General features: G+C 33.3%; 1 protein-coding gene across 1 annotated transcript in view; it reads left to right on the top strand.

Moving 5' to 3' along the window:
• Positions 1-18818, top strand: part of LOC129231153 (uncharacterized) — a 102108-nt gene that overhangs the window by 24242 nt on the left and 59048 nt on the right. The window contains exons 6-7 of the mRNA XM_054865401.1: positions 5109-5630; positions 8142-8855. Of these exons, the coding sequence (XP_054721376.1) occupies positions 5109-5630; positions 8142-8855 (1236 nt within the window). The remainder of the gene's footprint in view (positions 1-5108; positions 5631-8141; positions 8856-18818) is intronic.

The raw sequence follows: 18818 nt of genomic DNA, 5'->3' as shown, positions 1-18818 counted from the left end.
TAAGTAAATAGATAGATAGATAGAAAAATAGATAAGTACATGGATATATAGATAAGTTCATATATATATATATATATATATAGATAAATAGATAAGTAGATAGATAGATAAGTATATAAATAGATAGATAAGTAGATACATAGATCGATAGATAAGTATATAGATAGATAGATAGATAGATAGATAGATAAATATATAGATAGCTAGATACAGATAAGTAGATAGATAGAAAAATAGATAAGTACATTGATAAATAGGTAAATAGACATAGAGATAGATACCTGTAGATACGATATATAAATAGATAGATGGATGTATAGATAGATAGATAAGTAGATAGATAGATAGATAGATGATAGATAGATAGAAAAATAGATACATTGATAAATAGGTAAATAGACATAGAGATAGACCGATAGATGTGTATATAGAAAAATAGATAGAAAAGTATATTGATAGATGGATAGAGATATAAAAAGATAGATATAGATAGTTATATATAAGTAGATAGATAGATAAATAGATAAATATATAGATAGCTAGATACAGATAAGTAGATAGATAGAAAAATAGATAGATGGATGTATAGATAGATAGATAAGTAGATAGATAGATAGATAGATGATAGATAGATAGAAAAATAGATACATTGATAAATAGGTAAATAGACATAGAGATAGACCGATAGATGTGTATATAGAAAAATAGATAGAAAAGTACATTGATAGATGGATAGAGATATAAAAAGATAGATATAGATAGTTATATATAAGTAGATAGATAGATAAATAGATATAGATAGATATAGATAGTTATATAAAGAGATAGATAGATAAATAGATATAGATAGTTATATAGATAGATAGATAGATCTCAAAGAAACTTAGTTTCTTTTTGAATAAAAATTTATCATGTTTATTCACTGGACCAATTTGTGTTCATTTACTGGTTCGAGGTGTTCATTCACTGGGTCATTGTGCCATTTTTTGTTTAAACACCTAAAAAAGTCGGAAGCGGTACCATTTAAGTTCCCGCGATTTTTTAGAGACATTTACATAGATCAATTAAAATGTTTTAAAATGTCAGTAATCCAACGTTATTAAGCACAAAACTTGCAAATGATTGCAGACACGTGTTTCGGTGTTACAAGGAACACCTTTTTCAATGCAAAGAAGTGTGAGCTTTTGGATGAAAAGTCATCCGAGAAAAGCAACACGGTGGAACAGGAGGTAGTATAAATATCAAAAAATAGAAATTAAACAAAACAAAAAAGATAAAATGACACATGGAGACAAAATTTATTATATAATTCCATCAGGAAAAAACCGTTAAGTAATAAATTTTAAAAGAAAACCCATAAACAATGCAAAAAGTCCAAAAATGAAACCACTCTGAATAAATTAGCAATAAATTTACCAGCGGGAAAAACTATGTATGGAAGCAATGTATCAAATGGAGAAATGCAGAAAAAACAGAGTGAAGGATAAACATATTGGAATTAGTTAATCACAAAACGAAATAAGAAAGCAAAAAATGAAAAAATAAAAGTAAGAAATGTACGACGTTTACATAAAAATAATAGAAAATCTAAACCAATTTTAACAAAGGAGTCCACACAGAGGAAAAATAGGGAATTGCAGTAAGATCGTTAACTAAATTAGAACGGTTCCTCAGGATGTGAAAAGATTCCCAAAAATCAAGATCCAACGAATTGGGGCATTTTTGGATAATTTGATAAGAGTTAAAATCAAAAGAGTGATTCGATTCCCAACAGTGTTGAGCAATACTGGATTTATTCAGCTGTTGTTTTCTCACATAGCTTTGATGTTCTTTTAACCGAAATTTCAAAGAACGGCGGGTCTGTCCGATGTATCCGAGTCCGCAATTGCAAACAATTTTATAGATCCCACAGCAATTAAGAGGGTGAATAGAATCTTTAAGAGAAGAGAAAGAAAGTTTATTAATAGGAGAAAATACCACTTGGAATTGGAATCGCTTCAGAATCTTAGCAACCTGAAAACTGATACCAGGGAAGAAAGGCAGAACAACTAAATTCTTAGTGTTAAAAGTTCTATTAAGAACAACATTTTGAGATTTTTTGCAAAGTTTTTTATAAATGGAATTAACTAAGGTGGGCGGATAGTCTCTATCAACAGCCACAGCTCTTATATAGTTAAGTTCCGCATTAAGAAGCTCAGGTGAAGAACAAATATTCATTGCACGATAAACATATGTGTTGAAAGCTGAATATTTTTGATTAGGAGGGTGAGACGATAATCTATGTGGGGGTAAGGAAACAGCAAAAGGTTTACGATAAACCGTAGTTTCAAAACCGGACTCAGTTCGAGAAACGAGAACATCCAGAAATGGAAGGCAATTATTCTGTTCTTTTTCACAAGAGAATTGAATATGAGGATCAATGGAATTTAAAATGGATAAAGCATCATCAATGCTTAGTTGACCGTGGTTCATAAGAACAAAACAGTCATCAACATAGCGAACATAGAATTGAAACTGTAGTTTCTGAAACAACTTGACCTCAAAGTAATGCATGTAAATATCACTAAGGATGGGGCTAAGTGGGTTTCCCATTGCCAAACCATCCAACATAGTATAAAATTTACCATTAAAAACAAAGGAACTTTGCCTTAGACAAGTATGAGTAAGGAAAACTAAATCGTCAATTTCCTTAGAGGTAAAATGAAATTCAGACAGTCTACTCTGAAGGCATAACAATGAACCCTCGACCGGAACGTTCGTAAATAATGAGTTCACATCAAAAGAAACCATAAAAGAATTCTATCCATCTAATTCTTTTATGGTTTCTTTTGATGTGAACTCATTATTTACGAACGTTCCGGTCGAGGGTTCATTGTTATGCCTTCAGAGTAGACTGTCTGAATTTCATTTTACCTCTAAGGAAATTGACGATTTAGTTTTCCTTACTCATACTTGTCTAAGGCAAAGTTCCTTTGTTTTTAATGGTAAATTTTATACTATGTTGGATGGTTTGGCAATGGGAAACCCACTTAGCCCCATCCTTAGTGATATTTACATGCATTACTTTGAGGTCAAGTTGTTTCAGAAACTACAGTTTCAATTCTATGTTCGCTATGTTGATGACTGTTTTGTTCTTATGAACCACGGTCAACTAAGCATTGATGATGCTTTATCCATTTTAAATTCCATTGATCCTCATATTCAATTCTCTTGTGAAAAAGAACAGAATAATTGCCTTCCATTTCTGGATGTTCTCGTTTCTCGAACTGAGTCCGGTTTTGAAACTACGGTTTATCGTAAACCTTTTGCTGTTTCCTTACCCCCACATAGATTATCGTCTCACCCTCCTAATCAAAAATATTCAGCTTTCAACACATATGTTTATCGTGCAATGAATATTTGTTCTTCACCTGAGCTTCTTAATGCGGAACTTAACTATATAAGAGCTGTGGCTGTTGATAGAGACTATCCGCCCACCTTAGTTGATTCCATTTATAAAAAACTTTGCAAAAAATCTCAAAATGTTGTTCTTAATAGAACTTTTAACACTAAGAATTTAGTTGTTCTGCCTTTCTTCCCTGGTATCAGTTTTCAGGTTGCTAAGATTCTGAAGCGATTCCAATTCCAAGTGGTATTTTCTCCTATTAATAAACTTTCTTTCTCTTCTCTTAAAGATTCTATTCACCCTCTTAATTGCTGTGGGATCTATAAAATTGTTTGCAATTGCGGACTCGGATACATCGGACAGACCCGCCGTTCTTTGAAATTTCGGTTAAAAGAACATCAAAGCTATGTGAGAAAACAACAGCTGAATAAATCCAGTATTGCTCAACACTGTTGGGAATCGAATCACTCTTTTGATTTTAACTCTTATCAAATTATCCAAAAATGCCCCAATTCGTTGGATCTTGATTTTTGGGAATCTTTTCACATCCTGAGGAACCGTTCTAATTTAGTTAACGATCTTACTGCAATTCCCTATTTTTCCTCTGTGTGGACTCCTTTGTTAAAATTGGTTTAGATTTTCTATTATTTTTATGTAAACGTCGTACATTTCTTACTTTTATTTTTTCATTTTTTGCTTTCTTATTTCGTTTTGTGATTAACTAATTCCAATATGTTTATCCTTCACTCTGTTTTTTCTGCATTTCTCCATTTGATACATTGCTTCCATACATAGTTTTTCCCGCTGGTAAATTTATTGCTAATTTATTCAGAGTGGTTTCATTTTTGGACTTTTTGCATTGTTTATGGGTTTTCTTTTAAAATTTATTACTTAACGGTTTTTTCCTGATGGAATTATATAATAAATTTTGTCTCCATGTGTCATTTTATCTTTTTTGTTTTGTTTAATTTCTATTTTTTGATATTTATACTACCTCCTGTTCCACCGTGTTGCTTTTCTCGGATGACTTTTCATCCAAAAGCTCACACTTCTTTGCATTGAAAAAGGTGTTCCTTGTAACACCGAAACACGTGTCTGCAATCATTTGCAAGTTTTGTGCTTAATAACGTTGGATTACTGACATTTTAATTTTTCAGCACAAAGGTATTTATTCTTTAAAATGTTTTAGCTACCACGATCTGTATAGTATAGAATTTAAAATTACTAGGATTTTTAAAAAATGAAATTGTGCTTAACTATTCATTCACTGGTCTGTCTACCCTATATTTATGATAGTATTTTAATATGTGTGCTAATTTTGTCGCAGTATACGTTCAAATTGTTCCAGGAAAAACCTTCCTTATTATTAAAAATACCATAAAAACATAAATATCATATGCCTAGTACTATCCTATACCTAGTGCTAGTTGTTTTTCGATCATACTAGCTCTCGTTTTTACGAACTTTTTCCGTGGGTCCAAAGAATTCGTAAAACCGAGCGTCAACTCTGCAAACTAATCCTGATTATGGGCCATAACGGATAAAACCCAACTATGTACTTCTAAGGACATAAAAGAGTCTCACATTTTGCAAAGCTTGAATCTAAATACACTTTAATTGACTGAATCTATTAACGGAAATCCAATTTTACAGTGAAACTTCATTTTATGTTTAGTACGTCATTTTTCTGAGTACTAACTGTGGAAATAAAAATTTGTTTCAGAAGCAGCAGCTCATATGCAAGTCACAAATCCACTCCCATGCACTGTGGTTACATTTCAGTATCCTGTCCCATTCTTCCTGTGGAATCTCCAGTTGCCACAAAAGCGACACAGACAGAAACAGCCTTCGGTGTATCTTTTTACTTGGGGCGTACTTCAGCTGGAGGTTTTTCATCTGATTCGTTGAATAAAGATGCATCTGTATTCTACTCATCGACTTCATCACCCTGCGACAGCAATCCTAAAACTTTACTTCTTTCTGAAGTATGTGATATTCACAGAGATCCAGATCCACATTCGTATCCTCGTCAACGAACAAATAGTTTCCTTGCAGCCGTCAAAGATGGAAATCCCAAATTGATTGATGCAACTTACGGTGCGAATGAGAAAAGCATTAAATTAGCTCTTTTTGGGTGCGAACGGAGGACAAAGGAAGACGATTCTGGAAATATTTTCCCCGGTACTGAACTACGCACCAACTCCAATGTGCAGGAAGGAGAAAAATCTGTCGTTGATGATTCAAAGTAAGATTTTTTTTTTTTTGTTCTGTAAGCATTTTTTCTTTTAATAATGTTGTAAGATTCCGGGTTGTTGTACCGTGATCTGAGTGTTGTTACTCCAAACGTTTCGGCCGCGTCTGCGGCGGCCATCTTCAGTGTTAGCGTGGTCGAAGCTTCCGGGCAACTGACTTCCTAGCAACTGATGCAGATATCGAAGTGTTGTCACTATTTATGTGGGAAGAGCTAGCTCTCCCATCGTTCTGGGCCATGATTGGCTGATGAACGTTCGTCCTTGTTTCTGGTTGGCTGAAAACCTTCATTAGGCAATGAAAGCCTTCATTCTTATCTTTTTTCTTTTCTTTTTTTATAACAAATTCAACCAATTAGAAAATATATTTCAGAGATTCAAACCGTAACTAAACCGAAAACCTAAAAAAAACCGTTATTTTGGTCGGAACGAAAACCCGAACGGAACTGAAAAAAAAAAAAATATCGGCTTATTTCTGTTTGATATGTATTAAGTCATTATGTTACTGTAACCAACTTATTAATACGATAAATAAATACCTTTGTGCAATCATATAAATATCATTATTACATGTACATCCTACATTTTGATACAATTATATTTCGTAGTACAAATAAAAATAAACATAAAATAAAATTACTCATATGGAACTGAACCGAAAACCGAAAATTCGTTATTTTTAGTGAAACAAAAAAGCGAGACTGAACCGCTGCATACATTTTTTTAGTAAAATTGGAACGAAAAGAGGAACGAAAAAAAATTTGATTAGACGAAAAAAAATTTCGGTTAGATCAACCAATACAACCAGCATTGTTCATACATTGTTGGTTGATCATTTGTGGAGGCCATTGAGAAGAGATATAATGGAGGGAATAAAGACTTTCATTCGTGAAGCCCAGACGCCAAGTCACGTGACAGATTTCAAAGCAAAGCATTGGAAGAAATCAGGTTCATTTCGCTTGTTTCACGCAGAAAGTGCCAATAATTCGTCGTTGATGAGTCACGTGACTTGGAGTCTTTGCCTCTGCTTTTGCAAAGCCAATGATTGGACTTGCTTCCTCCATTTATTCCTGCTCTAAGGGGGACACCAGGTACTGTTCATACACGTTTTGCATTTTGGTTTTTCTAATTATTATTACTCATGTTACGTACCAAAATAATATTTTATTTTATTCTATTGCTCTTTTACTATCAAATAATGATTTCAAAACACTTGATGGCAGAACTTTTTTATGTAAAAAAATCTTAAACATTTTTTCAAATTGTATCAACTTGACCCAACGCGGGTCATGTTGATACACGAATGAATAAATGGTTCTGATGATGTAATAATCAATGTAATTAAGTTTTAAAGAGTTGTTTTTGAAGAGTCTAATAAAATTTGTGAAGTATTAATCTGAGTTAACTGATAAACCTACAGTTAATACCAGTGGCGGCAATTCGGGGAGGCAAGGAAGAGGGGCGACTCCCCCTCCCTTCACTTTTCATGGTTCATTTATTTATTTTATTTTCCAAATTAGAAACCAAAACTAGAAATTATAAAACAACAGAAATATCAAAATTTTCATATGATAACTATTCGTTTTACTTTGTATATTTGTTTACGAAACATTATTTAGCACAAACGGTAAGTTTTAGTTAATGTATTCATTGTTTATATATTAGTAAATCAATAGTTTTACTTAAACAAGCCATACTTGCTGAATGAAGTTATTATCCATCGATTGTGACATTTCAAAATACTTTGGGGCAAATAATGTAAGTCTAATTCATGTCAAAGTGTTCCTTCGGGAAAAGTTATCGTGTTCATATTTAAAGTTCGAATCGAAAAAGAACAACATCGAATTTTCGAAAAATTGCTTCGAGGTGCTAAACCCTAAGCTACGGACTAATTTTGTGCCAAATTTTATGAAAATCGGCAGAACGGTCAAGGCGCTATGTGCGCAACAGACATCCAGAGAAACAGACTTTCAGCTTTATTATTAATAAAGATGGTTGTTTTAATACAATAAATGCATGAAATATTTTTTGTGTCTTTTATTTATTATTCCATCGACCATTTTCGTTGAAAACAAAACAAGTGTCACATAAAAATTAAAATTATAAAATATCGTCAAGAATCTTCATCCAAAAACGTTCCAAAATGAGTATAACTATGCCATGGAGAGATGGCGCATGAACTGGAAGCGAAAACAAAACACCTCATTTTTTAAAGGTAAGATCAGTAACAATGCGCAAGCAGTTAAGTTTCACTGCTCGCACTCAATCTCGCCAATCCTACACATCACAAAATGAAGAATTCCGTTTCTTCTTTTAGTTCATCTGCCATATCTATGTAGTTAAGCTTTAGTACAAGTTTAGCTACTTCAATATTAGCAATCTATCGCACTTTTGGCAAAATTTTGTTTTTGACTAAAATGGTATACAAATTAATGCATAAGTACCATTATTTGTAGAGCAATTATTTTTTTCTTTTCACTCTAAATTTACTTTTTCATTACCCCTAGGGAATGTCCGATTCCTCGCAGGCTTTCCATTCTCCTGGAAGAAGAATACGAGGATGTACCAGGGAACTGTTTCAACTCTCAACCTTTTCCTCATAAAAAAAGAAAACATTTACCATCATGCAGTGTAAATACACAAACTGATTTATGCCTCGCAGTGAACTCAAACCTTTCTTCCGACGAACTCTTACCCTTTAAGAAAAAGAAGTCCGAAGAATTGCCGGTCACGGAGTTTTTCTTGACCAAGCAGGGTTACACCATAGTCATGTCTGCCGTTGAGAAAAAAACTGTTTATTCAAAAGAACTACCTCAGAAAGTGGTTTCTCGGCATCCCCCTCCGTACACGAAGAACCACTGGAAAACCACTCCGTATATTGCGTCGGAGGGTGGCTATTTCAATCAAATGTCATCCAGACACAGATCACGTATGCACAAATGGAATACAGTTTCAGAGTCACTGCTGAGTAAGAGTCAGTGTTCTCAACCTGTCAAGACTCATAATGAATTCAGTCTTCAAACGCGTCATCTTTCCCTCGAAAAACAGGAATCCTTCTCATCGTGTGATCATAGTTTGTATCCAGACAGTCAGATATCATCTATAACGGATTGCTCTGCGTGGATGAATCGGTCGGATATCGATTTGCATCAGAAATCGGAGTCATTCACTTACCAACAATCGCAATTGCCGCCTCATCAGAACCAACCTGCAAAAAATAGGTGGGCCTGGAAATGTGTAACTCTTGTTATCTTATTGTGATTTTATCTTCCCTTCTTCCCACCCTTATGGAGAGGTTTACTTTTGTTGCATGTTTTTGATTATGTTTTTTCATATTCCGTAATTTTTCTTGTATGTCCTGAATGTTGCTAAAAGCTGCATGACTTAGTAACATCTTTATTGAATTTTAATACCTAAGTTGCAAAAGTGAAAGTGCTATTTATAAAGAGAAATAAAACTTTCTTAAGTTCATCTCCTATTCCTTAAGGTTTATTAACTGCGTGTTTTTATTTTTTGCATTGAACTTTTGTCTTTAAAATTTAGATTTATCCTCAAAGTAACAGGAATGAAACGAAATAACGAACTTATGCTCTGCTGCTCATACCTACCCTTTTGTGGAAATTATTTTGTTGTAGTTTTCAGGTTTTTTTATACAGGGTTCAGCAACATAACTTACTTTTTTCAAACACGCAATAAAATCAATTTTATGGATCAGAATGTTTATTATTCTAGTTTATCAAGTTTCGTGTAACACGGTATTAAAAATCCTACCGGGTTTTAAAAATGATACTCGACGTTGTCCATACACTGAAAAGGCCCCTAACCCTGCTATTTTAATACATGTTACTTCGAGGATATTTGCTTCCAGCAGCAATTACTTTGTTGAGGAACATTTCCCGGAGCCCCTTATCTCAATAAGGGCGACTTGTAATGCTCAGCCCGCTCTCCCGATGTAGCCCCTTGCGGTTTTTTATGGGGTTCTTTGAAATTCTGCGCTCATGACAACTGTCCAAGAGCCTACAAGAACTCGAGGTTCACATCCGGGTGGAAATTATCAATATACCCGCTTCTATGCTGTACTCCTTTCCGGGAAAAGACAGACCAAAAGTAAACAAATGAATTGTCACTTTTGGGAGTTTTATAGCTTGACCACGAAGAGATGGCGGATGAACAGAAAGCGGAAATGGATTCATTTTTACTCGACTGAGCGTACGCGACGCAAAGGAAGGTAATGTGTTTATCAGTCTATGTATGTATGTATGTCCGTGTCTATGTAACGTTCTAGGGGCTAAACGCCTTGGTCAATTTTGGTAATTCTTACGTCAATCGATTTGTCTTAACCTTGGGAGTGTCAATAAACACATGACAGCACTCAAAATTCACCATATCAACAACCAGTTGCCATATTTTGTCAGTTTGGGAACGGCGCATGTTGGGTTTGGGAACGGCGCAACTTTCCTGTTCGTATAATGAAAGAAAACTCGAATTTAAGTACATGTAATTAGATATACTTCATTGGACCTCCTCTGAAATGAAATCTTGACTACACCACTGGTAAATGTAAGCTAATAACGTTCAAAATAAATATGTACATCATTGGCGTCACTACTGAGGGGCGGGAGGGGGTCTGCCCCGGGTGTCACCCTTCTGGGGGGTGTGAAACCCAAAATGAAAATGCTAGTTTTTGAAAAATATGAAGCTAAAATGCATTTTAAGACTACAAATTTGAAAATTTCCCGGGGGGGAACCTCCGGACCCCCCCGGGAATTAAAATTTCGTTATAACACAAATGTAGTTGTTTCTGAATACTGCATGGTTTTCATGTTTACATAAAATCTTTTTTCTTCTTCTTCGTTTGGGGGGGGGGGGGGAACACTATAAACTACTGTTGTGGGTGTCACCCTCGCTAGGTACGTCAGTGATGTACATGCGTACAAAAATTATTGGAAAGTAATAAAAAAACATTCTGATTCATAAAAAGGTTTCATTAAGTTTTGAAACATGAAAGTTATTTTGTTGAACCCTATACTTTTATAGAACAAAAGCTATTTTAGTTTAAAGGGCACGGTTTGGAACATCGGCACAGCAACAAGAACTTTTTGTTTGCTCACTATTAAATGCATGACCAAGAGTTTTCCTTCATATTTTTTCTATCTTACGAATTCAAATCATTCGACCGGACTTGCAATTTATTTGGTGCATGCTAACTTTATACTGTGTATCGTGTTTTCTTCAGATAACTTTGCAATATTTTTTCTACAAAACTTACTAGTTTTTATAAACGAAATCAAGTTGCATGGTTTCGTAAATGATAATCATATTTTTTAGGGAATTTAGATGATCTACAAAAGTACACTTGCATCGTCGTTTTCAACCATTTCATATTTTATAAATTTTCAGATTTTCATACCTGATAATGTAATGACACATAATATAATAGACGAGCAGCGTGACTAAAAATATTTTAAAGAATTACATTAGTTCTAGAAAATCTGTAGGAAACGGGGATAAAATTTTCTAGTAACCGATACAGTTTCTTTTCAAGCAATGCAGCAGTAACTTTTAATAGTATCCCAGTAAATTTTTAGCAGCAGTACTTTGTGCGTGTGAGTTTTTTTTTTTTTTTTTTTTGGTACAGTGGTGACATCATAGAAACTTACAGGATCATAATTTTTACAGCGTTATGGCACGATTATAGTTTGTATTATTGAAGACTTTTTTTTTTCTTTAAGTCCATAAAACCTTTAAAACTTTTTCGTTTCAAGTTTTAAAGAGTTCCATATTTTAACTGTGTCAGAGGTGCCTCCCCCCCAAGAGCAAAGGTGCACCCACTAAATGTCGCAAAGACCTCCTTCAAATTAAGAGCCCCCTCAAAGTGAGAAAATACCCTCAACCCCCCCCCCCTCTAGGTGGGCACCCCTGACTTCATTGGTCACTTATTTTAAATATGTATGACCCTTCGCTCTAGTTTCGAAAACAGACAATTCACCGTTATTTATCCTGCCTTTTAAGATGAATGAGGAAACCCAAATTGCAACGATATTGAAGAGACGTCTTTCGGGGTTAACAAGGAAATATTGTATCTAAGTGAAACCTTGTGAGCTTTGGAGTTTAAGAAATCTGAAAAATCATAAAAGCATCAAATCGAGATGATTTCTTACTCTCCGAAGCTCATGATGTCATGCATAAATCTTCAATTATATTGCAATTCGCGGTTTGATTTTTAAATTTGATATCATCAATTCATAACTTATGCACGATGGCAAATTGTTTGCTTCTCTAAACACTCAAAACGGAAATATACATTGCTCTCCATCGTTCTTAAACTGCAGTTTGCAGAGCTGCTGAAATTGGTACACAAACAACAAGTGCAGAAAAATTGAGCAAAAAAAAAGAACGGCAACTAATGCAAAACAAGACCTATAGTTGGTCAGTAATTGTTTTAATATTCATTCATTTACTTTTTCTTTTTTTGAATGCAAATAGATTAAAAATGTTAAATAGCTACATACAACAAATTAGTATCCTCACTTAACCGTTTGAGTCACGGTAGCATCGTTTGAAGCCGCCATTTTTTTTTTTCTTCTCTGCCAATTGACACAGTGACTTTAACAATTGACTGAAAGAAAATTAAAAAATGGTGCCCTAAAACAAAACCACCGTGTCTCAAAGGGTTTTAATTATAACCTGTATTGTAAATGTAAGCTATGATGTATTAATAACTCAATTTTAAGCAAATGAGTTGCTAGTTCCAACGAGAGGTATGAGAAAAAAATAAAATTTGAGATTCTCTATGTAATGAAACAGTTGCGGTTTTGAAATATTTAAAAAGTACAAATAAATGATCTTGAGCACAGTCGATTCACCATCTTGAAGCGTTTCAGAAGGAAAGCTAAGGTGTAAACCATCTTATGCAGATTAATTAGAGCCGAATGTTGTCTGCATAGGGGAGGGTGTCCCAAAGCGGATAGGTTAGCGAAGAACAATCGAAAATTGTAGTTTTTCGCTTTTTATCATAACAATTTTGGTTTTATTTCCAATGAGGGATCTTTTGAACTTCAAAGTAAAAAGTGATTCTTGCATCATTTCAAACCCAATATTTATTTATTATCAAACATTAAACACTCGAAAAACCCACTTTGCCCTACCAGGAAGCCTAAAGCGGGTAAGCCGTTTGGGTAAGCTTAACTAATTGTGATTTGGTACATTTATCAGTCAATTATGAAGTAATAAATGACTAAGCCAATTGACTAGCTAAGTGCCATTACTTAAAAAAAAGAATAAAGTTATACTTATCGAGTTTTAATTGAAAATCTACGTCAGCACATTAGTTTATAAAAGATAGGGAAATAATTGATTAAATCAATGGACTCGCTAATTGCCATCATAAAGAGAACCTATTAAATTTATACTTATCCTATTTAAATATAAAATCTAAGTCAGTACATTTGTCAACAAAACATGTAGAAAGCGGGTATACCCGCTTTGCCCTACCCACTTTGATCGAAATTTCGTTTTTGTTTCAATAATTATAATCATAAATTAAATTTATAAGAAAAAAAAAAAAAACGAATTGAACATTGTAGTTTATAGGTGGATGGTGTTAGAATAACGTAACATTATTGAAAATTAAAAAAAAAAATAAGCTGCTCTTCAATCAATTACAAGTTTCTTCAGTTTTTTTAAAAAATCTAACGTTTTTTGTGCATTAAGTCTGGTTAAGTCATGCCGCTTCACCGCTGCTTTCCCGGGACTGATTGAAACTCGGGGGTATTCGTGTAAACACGACATACGTAAGCATCACCGCTTGCACACCATGCGGCGACATACGAACGCCAACCGTTTTGGACGACATACCCACTTTGGGCCACACTCCTCTAAGTAATCACCGGATGTGGGAAATAAAAATAAAGTATTGCAAAAATAATTATAAAGTTTATAATGCTCTTAACACTATGTGCTTTTTTTAATGTAAACGTAGAAAAGCCATAAAAAATACTCAATTCAGTGTACTTCAAGTGTCTCAAATTAAAAAAAAAAGTTTACTTTCCTTTTATTTTTTTGTAGGCGATTTTTTTATTTAGGAGAATTTTTTTATTTTTGCAAGTTAGTTCTAAAGTAGATGATGGGGGCGCTTGTGAACACAATAACTAGGGTCACATGTGAACAGTTCCCATATCCTCTTCGTAATATAACTATTAGTGCAGGGTATTATAAGTATTAAAAAATGTGTAAATATTTAAAATTATCATTTTTCTACATTCAGTTTGTAAGTTTATTGCTAATTTTATTATTTTAAAAACATTTAGTTAATATTTTTTAAATTTATTTGTAGTTTAACAGTTGGTCAAAAGTTTCGAATATATAATACTTATATTAAATAAAAAGACAAAATATTTTCATTTAATTAAAAATTGAAGTTTAAAATCATTTTAAAATTCATTCTCATATTCTGTATGAAGCTTAAACGCAATATATAGCAAGAATTTTTTTTCACAATAAAATATTCTTTGTATTATGTAGTCTTAGAAGTTTTATTCTTGTCTATCCAATGATCGGAACATGCAAAGAAACTTTAACATTTTACAGTGAGCAGAGTTATATAGTTCGAAATAATATTTTCTTAATGACACACTTTCTATACAATAATCGGACACAATATAGGTAATAAACCCTTCAATGTAAAAGATATGTACGTATATATTTCATATTAAAGAGTTTTTCGTTGAAATATGATGTAGACTGTATTTTTAATAGTGTTTATATGTTCAACAGGTTTGCTCACATGTGCTCCCATAAAGGGGCACATGTGAACTATTGAAGACATTTTTAAAAATTACCTTAATGTAGAGAAATATATATTTTTTTTTAATTAAAAAAATTCAAAAGCACAAGATTATTCAATCATGGGGACATCTTTACTCTGATAAATTGATAATATTTTTTGAAAAATAAAGAAATTAAAAAGCATATTCACATGTGCTCCTCCCCTTTTCCCCTATATACAGAGAGAGAGAGAAGTTGATAAATATATTCATTGATAAATGATGGATCTACTAGATAGACGAAATATATGTCTAAGTAATGCGAGTAATTTTGAAACTCAATAAGAATTTTACACTTCGTTCTTTTCCTTTCTTCTTTCTTTTTTACCTGTAAAATGGACTTAGAGTTTAAAAACTGTTACATAAGTTAATTTTGTAAATTAGATTTTCCCTTTTTTTCAGAATAATATTTAAATGTAAAGATAATTACTTATTGTAGTTATAGTTCATAAGTAAATAAACATTTGAGAAAAATCACACAGACATGCAGAGATTATATATTTTTCCGAAAAGACATTTTTTTATTGACGCTGAACTGTTATGAATTTTGATTCTTCATGGGAGGAGTTAAAACCCTTCCTACGCAACTGCATGTTTGTGTGTTTGCATTTAAATGTAAAGAAAAGCATCACTCGAAGTTTTTATTATGCCACCTCTGCTGCACCATATGCGGGCTTTGTTGTGTCGGGAAATGTTATCGGGATCATTGGTTCTTTTCATACCCTCCTTCAGTCGTCTGTTTCTATAATATTTCGCATTCAGCCGTCAACAGCACCCTTCAACAATGAATTCTGTGTCTCCGTTGAACAATCAAGCAAGAGGATCCCGTGGTTTTTATGAAAGTCTCCTTGTTTCGTTATCCGCATGTCTGTTCTCTTGAAGTGCGGGGGAGGATATGCAAAGTATGCGAAATTTCTTGTCGGTTCCAATCCTCCACTTACTCCTTATAGGTCAAGATTGGGAAAAATATCTGGTTGCCTGTGGCGAGTAGAAGCAACTTTATCAGAGGCCATTTTTAATTCTAATCGATATTCTTCTTTTACTGTCACCATTTTTTTTTCGTAAGAAACGGAAAAAGTAACTGAACAACAGTAGTACCAATTTAGCATTTAAATTGATGATGAAACAAAAAAAAATATCAGCATGAATAAAGTTGGATGTAACTAATTATTATCATTAAATTTAGTTGATAGTATAGGTGGAATTATTGAAACTGGTAACCTCTTGTGGCGATGATACATACTTTCAGTCGTTACTTTTTTTATTTAGTCGCCACATGGCGAGTGGCGACCGCTAATTTATTCTTTACTTATTCTCTTTCAAGAGAATTCAGATCGAAAATGGGAAAAGATAATATGAAACTATTGAGGAGAAAAAATTACTTTAAATTACGTTATGAAAAAAACACAGAAAATGCGTCGGTTTTTAATTTTTTTTTCTATATATTTATATGTTTACAACGATTCAAACGAATTTTCTCTGTTCGTCGTGGAAAATCGTTGAAAACACAGCTCACTTCGAAAATAAAACGAATTTAAAACAAAAGATTCAGATCGCTTGAAAGCATCAAATTACAGTTACTTTTATTTCTTTTCCAGAAAAATTCTGTTCGGAATGGTAAAAATACTTGAAAATTATACCGCAAAAAGACCTTTAAATTACTTTGTGAAAAGACGCTAAAAGTGTGCTTTTTTTTTTACAGTTTAAAACCAATATTCTCCTCTGGTTAAGAAAAACCGTTGAAAATACACCGCTAAAATAAAAAGGAAGACGTATTTGAAGCAAAAAACAAAACAGAGGCTGAAAACTTGTAATTACAAAAAAAAAATCTCCCTTTCGGTTCGGAATTCGGAAAAAATACACTTTTAAATTATTTCGTCAAAAAAAAAAAAAAAAAAACGGCTTTAGAAAACGCTAAAAGTGTGATTTGTTCGTTTATCTATTTTTTTCCAAGGGATTAAAACCAATATTATCTCTCTTGGTTATAAAAAAAAAAAAACATTCTAACCATTCAACTACTGTGTTCTCGAAAAGGTATTTGATAATTGTTTAACACATGAATAATGACTGTATAATATCACTGATATTTTATTAACTGCGAATCTGACAGAAATTTCTTTATCCGACAGAAAATTAAATAATGATATACCTCACTCTTTCATAACCAAAGACCGAGAAAAAATGTAAAATCTTATGAATGAGGAAAAAAAATTTAGTTGCCAGACAAATAATTTCAAAATTTGTCGAACCCTGCTCATAATTAACTAAAACTTTTCTTTATATTTGAGAATTATAAATAATAGTCGTGATTTAGAATCGCAGCAAAATACTACTAATAAAAACACTGTAAATTTCTCTCTATCGAGGGTTGCGAAAGATAATTCCTGTTTAAGAAGACAAGAAACGACTTCACGCAAAGCTGACCTTACAAAAAGAAGGGAATCATAACTTGTGCATCCGTGTATCTGTCGATGGAAACGTAGTTCCTTACAAAATGAACCGGCGATATTTTTTTTTTTTTTTTTTGGAATGGTTATTTAATCGAAAGTGTTCTTAGCCAAATGATGTTTGACCCAGCCCCGTCATTTAAAAATTTTCCAAGAGGCGAAAGTGAAGTACGTATTCTCAATGCAAGTTTTATCGGAAAAGAACTAAACACGCAGATCAACAATGTAAAAATGTTAATTTTTCAAAGCCAAGGGGGGGGGGGAGGGCAATTTACCCAACCATACAGAGAGTCTGGTTTAACCGACAGCCCGCGGGACATATCGGGTTCAATGTTGCCATACAATCATAAAAATACTAACACAAAATACTTATTTCAAAGCAGCAATACAGACATTAAAAAATGCACAACTAGTTCTGCAAAACTGAACAATCCTAAAATCGAATTTTAAACTTGAGATTAGGTCTAAAAATCTAAAAAAGTATGAAAACAAATGCAGAACTAAAGCATTCGTTTCTGAGTGCTCAATTTGGTATTTCTAGTACTTAAAAAAATGTCGACTATTTGGAGCCAGCTTCAACCACACATTTCTATTCCATTCATGTGAAAACATGTACGGTAATTTGTAAAGTCTATGGGATATTTTGATCACTTTGCCCGACTTAGTTAACGATTCAGCTTCTACATCTCTCTCTCTCTTTGACGTTCGGCATTTATTTTGTGCTCGTTTAGCTTTTGAAGTGAATTTTTTTATGTGAAGGATTTGTGATCTTATCAGCAATTTTTTGTGTGGTGGAAGTAACATAGTTGCTTTGTGTGACGAAAAGTTGCACATGCGCTCTTTCCACTCTCTTTCTTTCTCGTTGTCCGTGGTTGCTCGTACTGCTTTGAGTTGTCTGTTGGTTATCAACAGAGCATCCGTTGAAACACGCATAAATAACCAACACATTTCGAGTATTGTTTAGTGCTCTCGGGGCGTGCACGGGTGGGGGGGAGGAACACCTGTTGGCCCGGTCCCGAGCCTGAAGTGAGCCCGAGATTTTTAAAATGAGGGGTGAAATATATGCAGACACGTAGGGGTAAATAATATGAAAGGGGGGCCAGTAAAAGTCATTTGTGACGGGCCCCAAAATTTCTATGCACGCCCCTGAGTGCTCTTGTTACAATTTTGATCTATTTTCTTCATTAAAATATATAATTTTGATGTGAATATGCCTGAAATGTCTTGTCTCTAACTCAATTCGTGGTTCGATGAGTTCGAAGCTTTGCGCTCTGTTAATTTAGAAATTGTGATTGTCAGTCAAATTGCGCTTTGCGGCAATATTAGTATGTGTACGAAAACGATTATTTCTCATCTTAAGAACGAAGAAGATGGTGCACGGTAACACATACTATGTATATAATTTTATGTAAACAAATGAATGATAAACACAATCTATGCTATTCAGAAGTGATGAATAGTTAAAATACTTCTCTGTAATACAAAAGTTTCAATACTATCGTGTTTCTTTACGACGCATCCTGTTTTTTGTGTACAAAAACGCAATATTTTAAAACTTTATGACAATAGCCTGAAAAAATTGTCGTGCGCCACTTTTTTTCTAAATGCGTATTCAAATAATAGCATATATTTTTCATGATTTTGCTTTCCGTAGTTTTTGGCATCAAATCCCTTTTCTACTAAAGAACGGGATGCTTCTAACTCTGAAACACGAACACGCATTTTTTTTTGCAGTCTACGTAAACTACGTACATTGTTATCCCTTTTTGCCACATTGTTTGACGAGAAATAGGACATTGTTTAAAATTTTTTCATTTTGAAGCATTCCTGACAAGAGCATAAAAAAATTGAAAGACATTTTTCTCCTTTTATTTGTTTAATTTACTAGAGTTCGGTTAGTAAAAGGTTGATG

This window comes from Uloborus diversus, chromosome 10 (genome assembly GCF_026930045.1).
Source record: "Uloborus diversus isolate 005 chromosome 10, Udiv.v.3.1, whole genome shotgun sequence".
Lineage (NCBI taxonomy): Eukaryota > Metazoa > Arthropoda > Arachnida > Araneae > Uloboridae > Uloborus > Uloborus diversus.
Note: the sequence above shows the minus strand (reverse complement) of the source record. Positions and strands in the feature narration are given on the sequence as shown.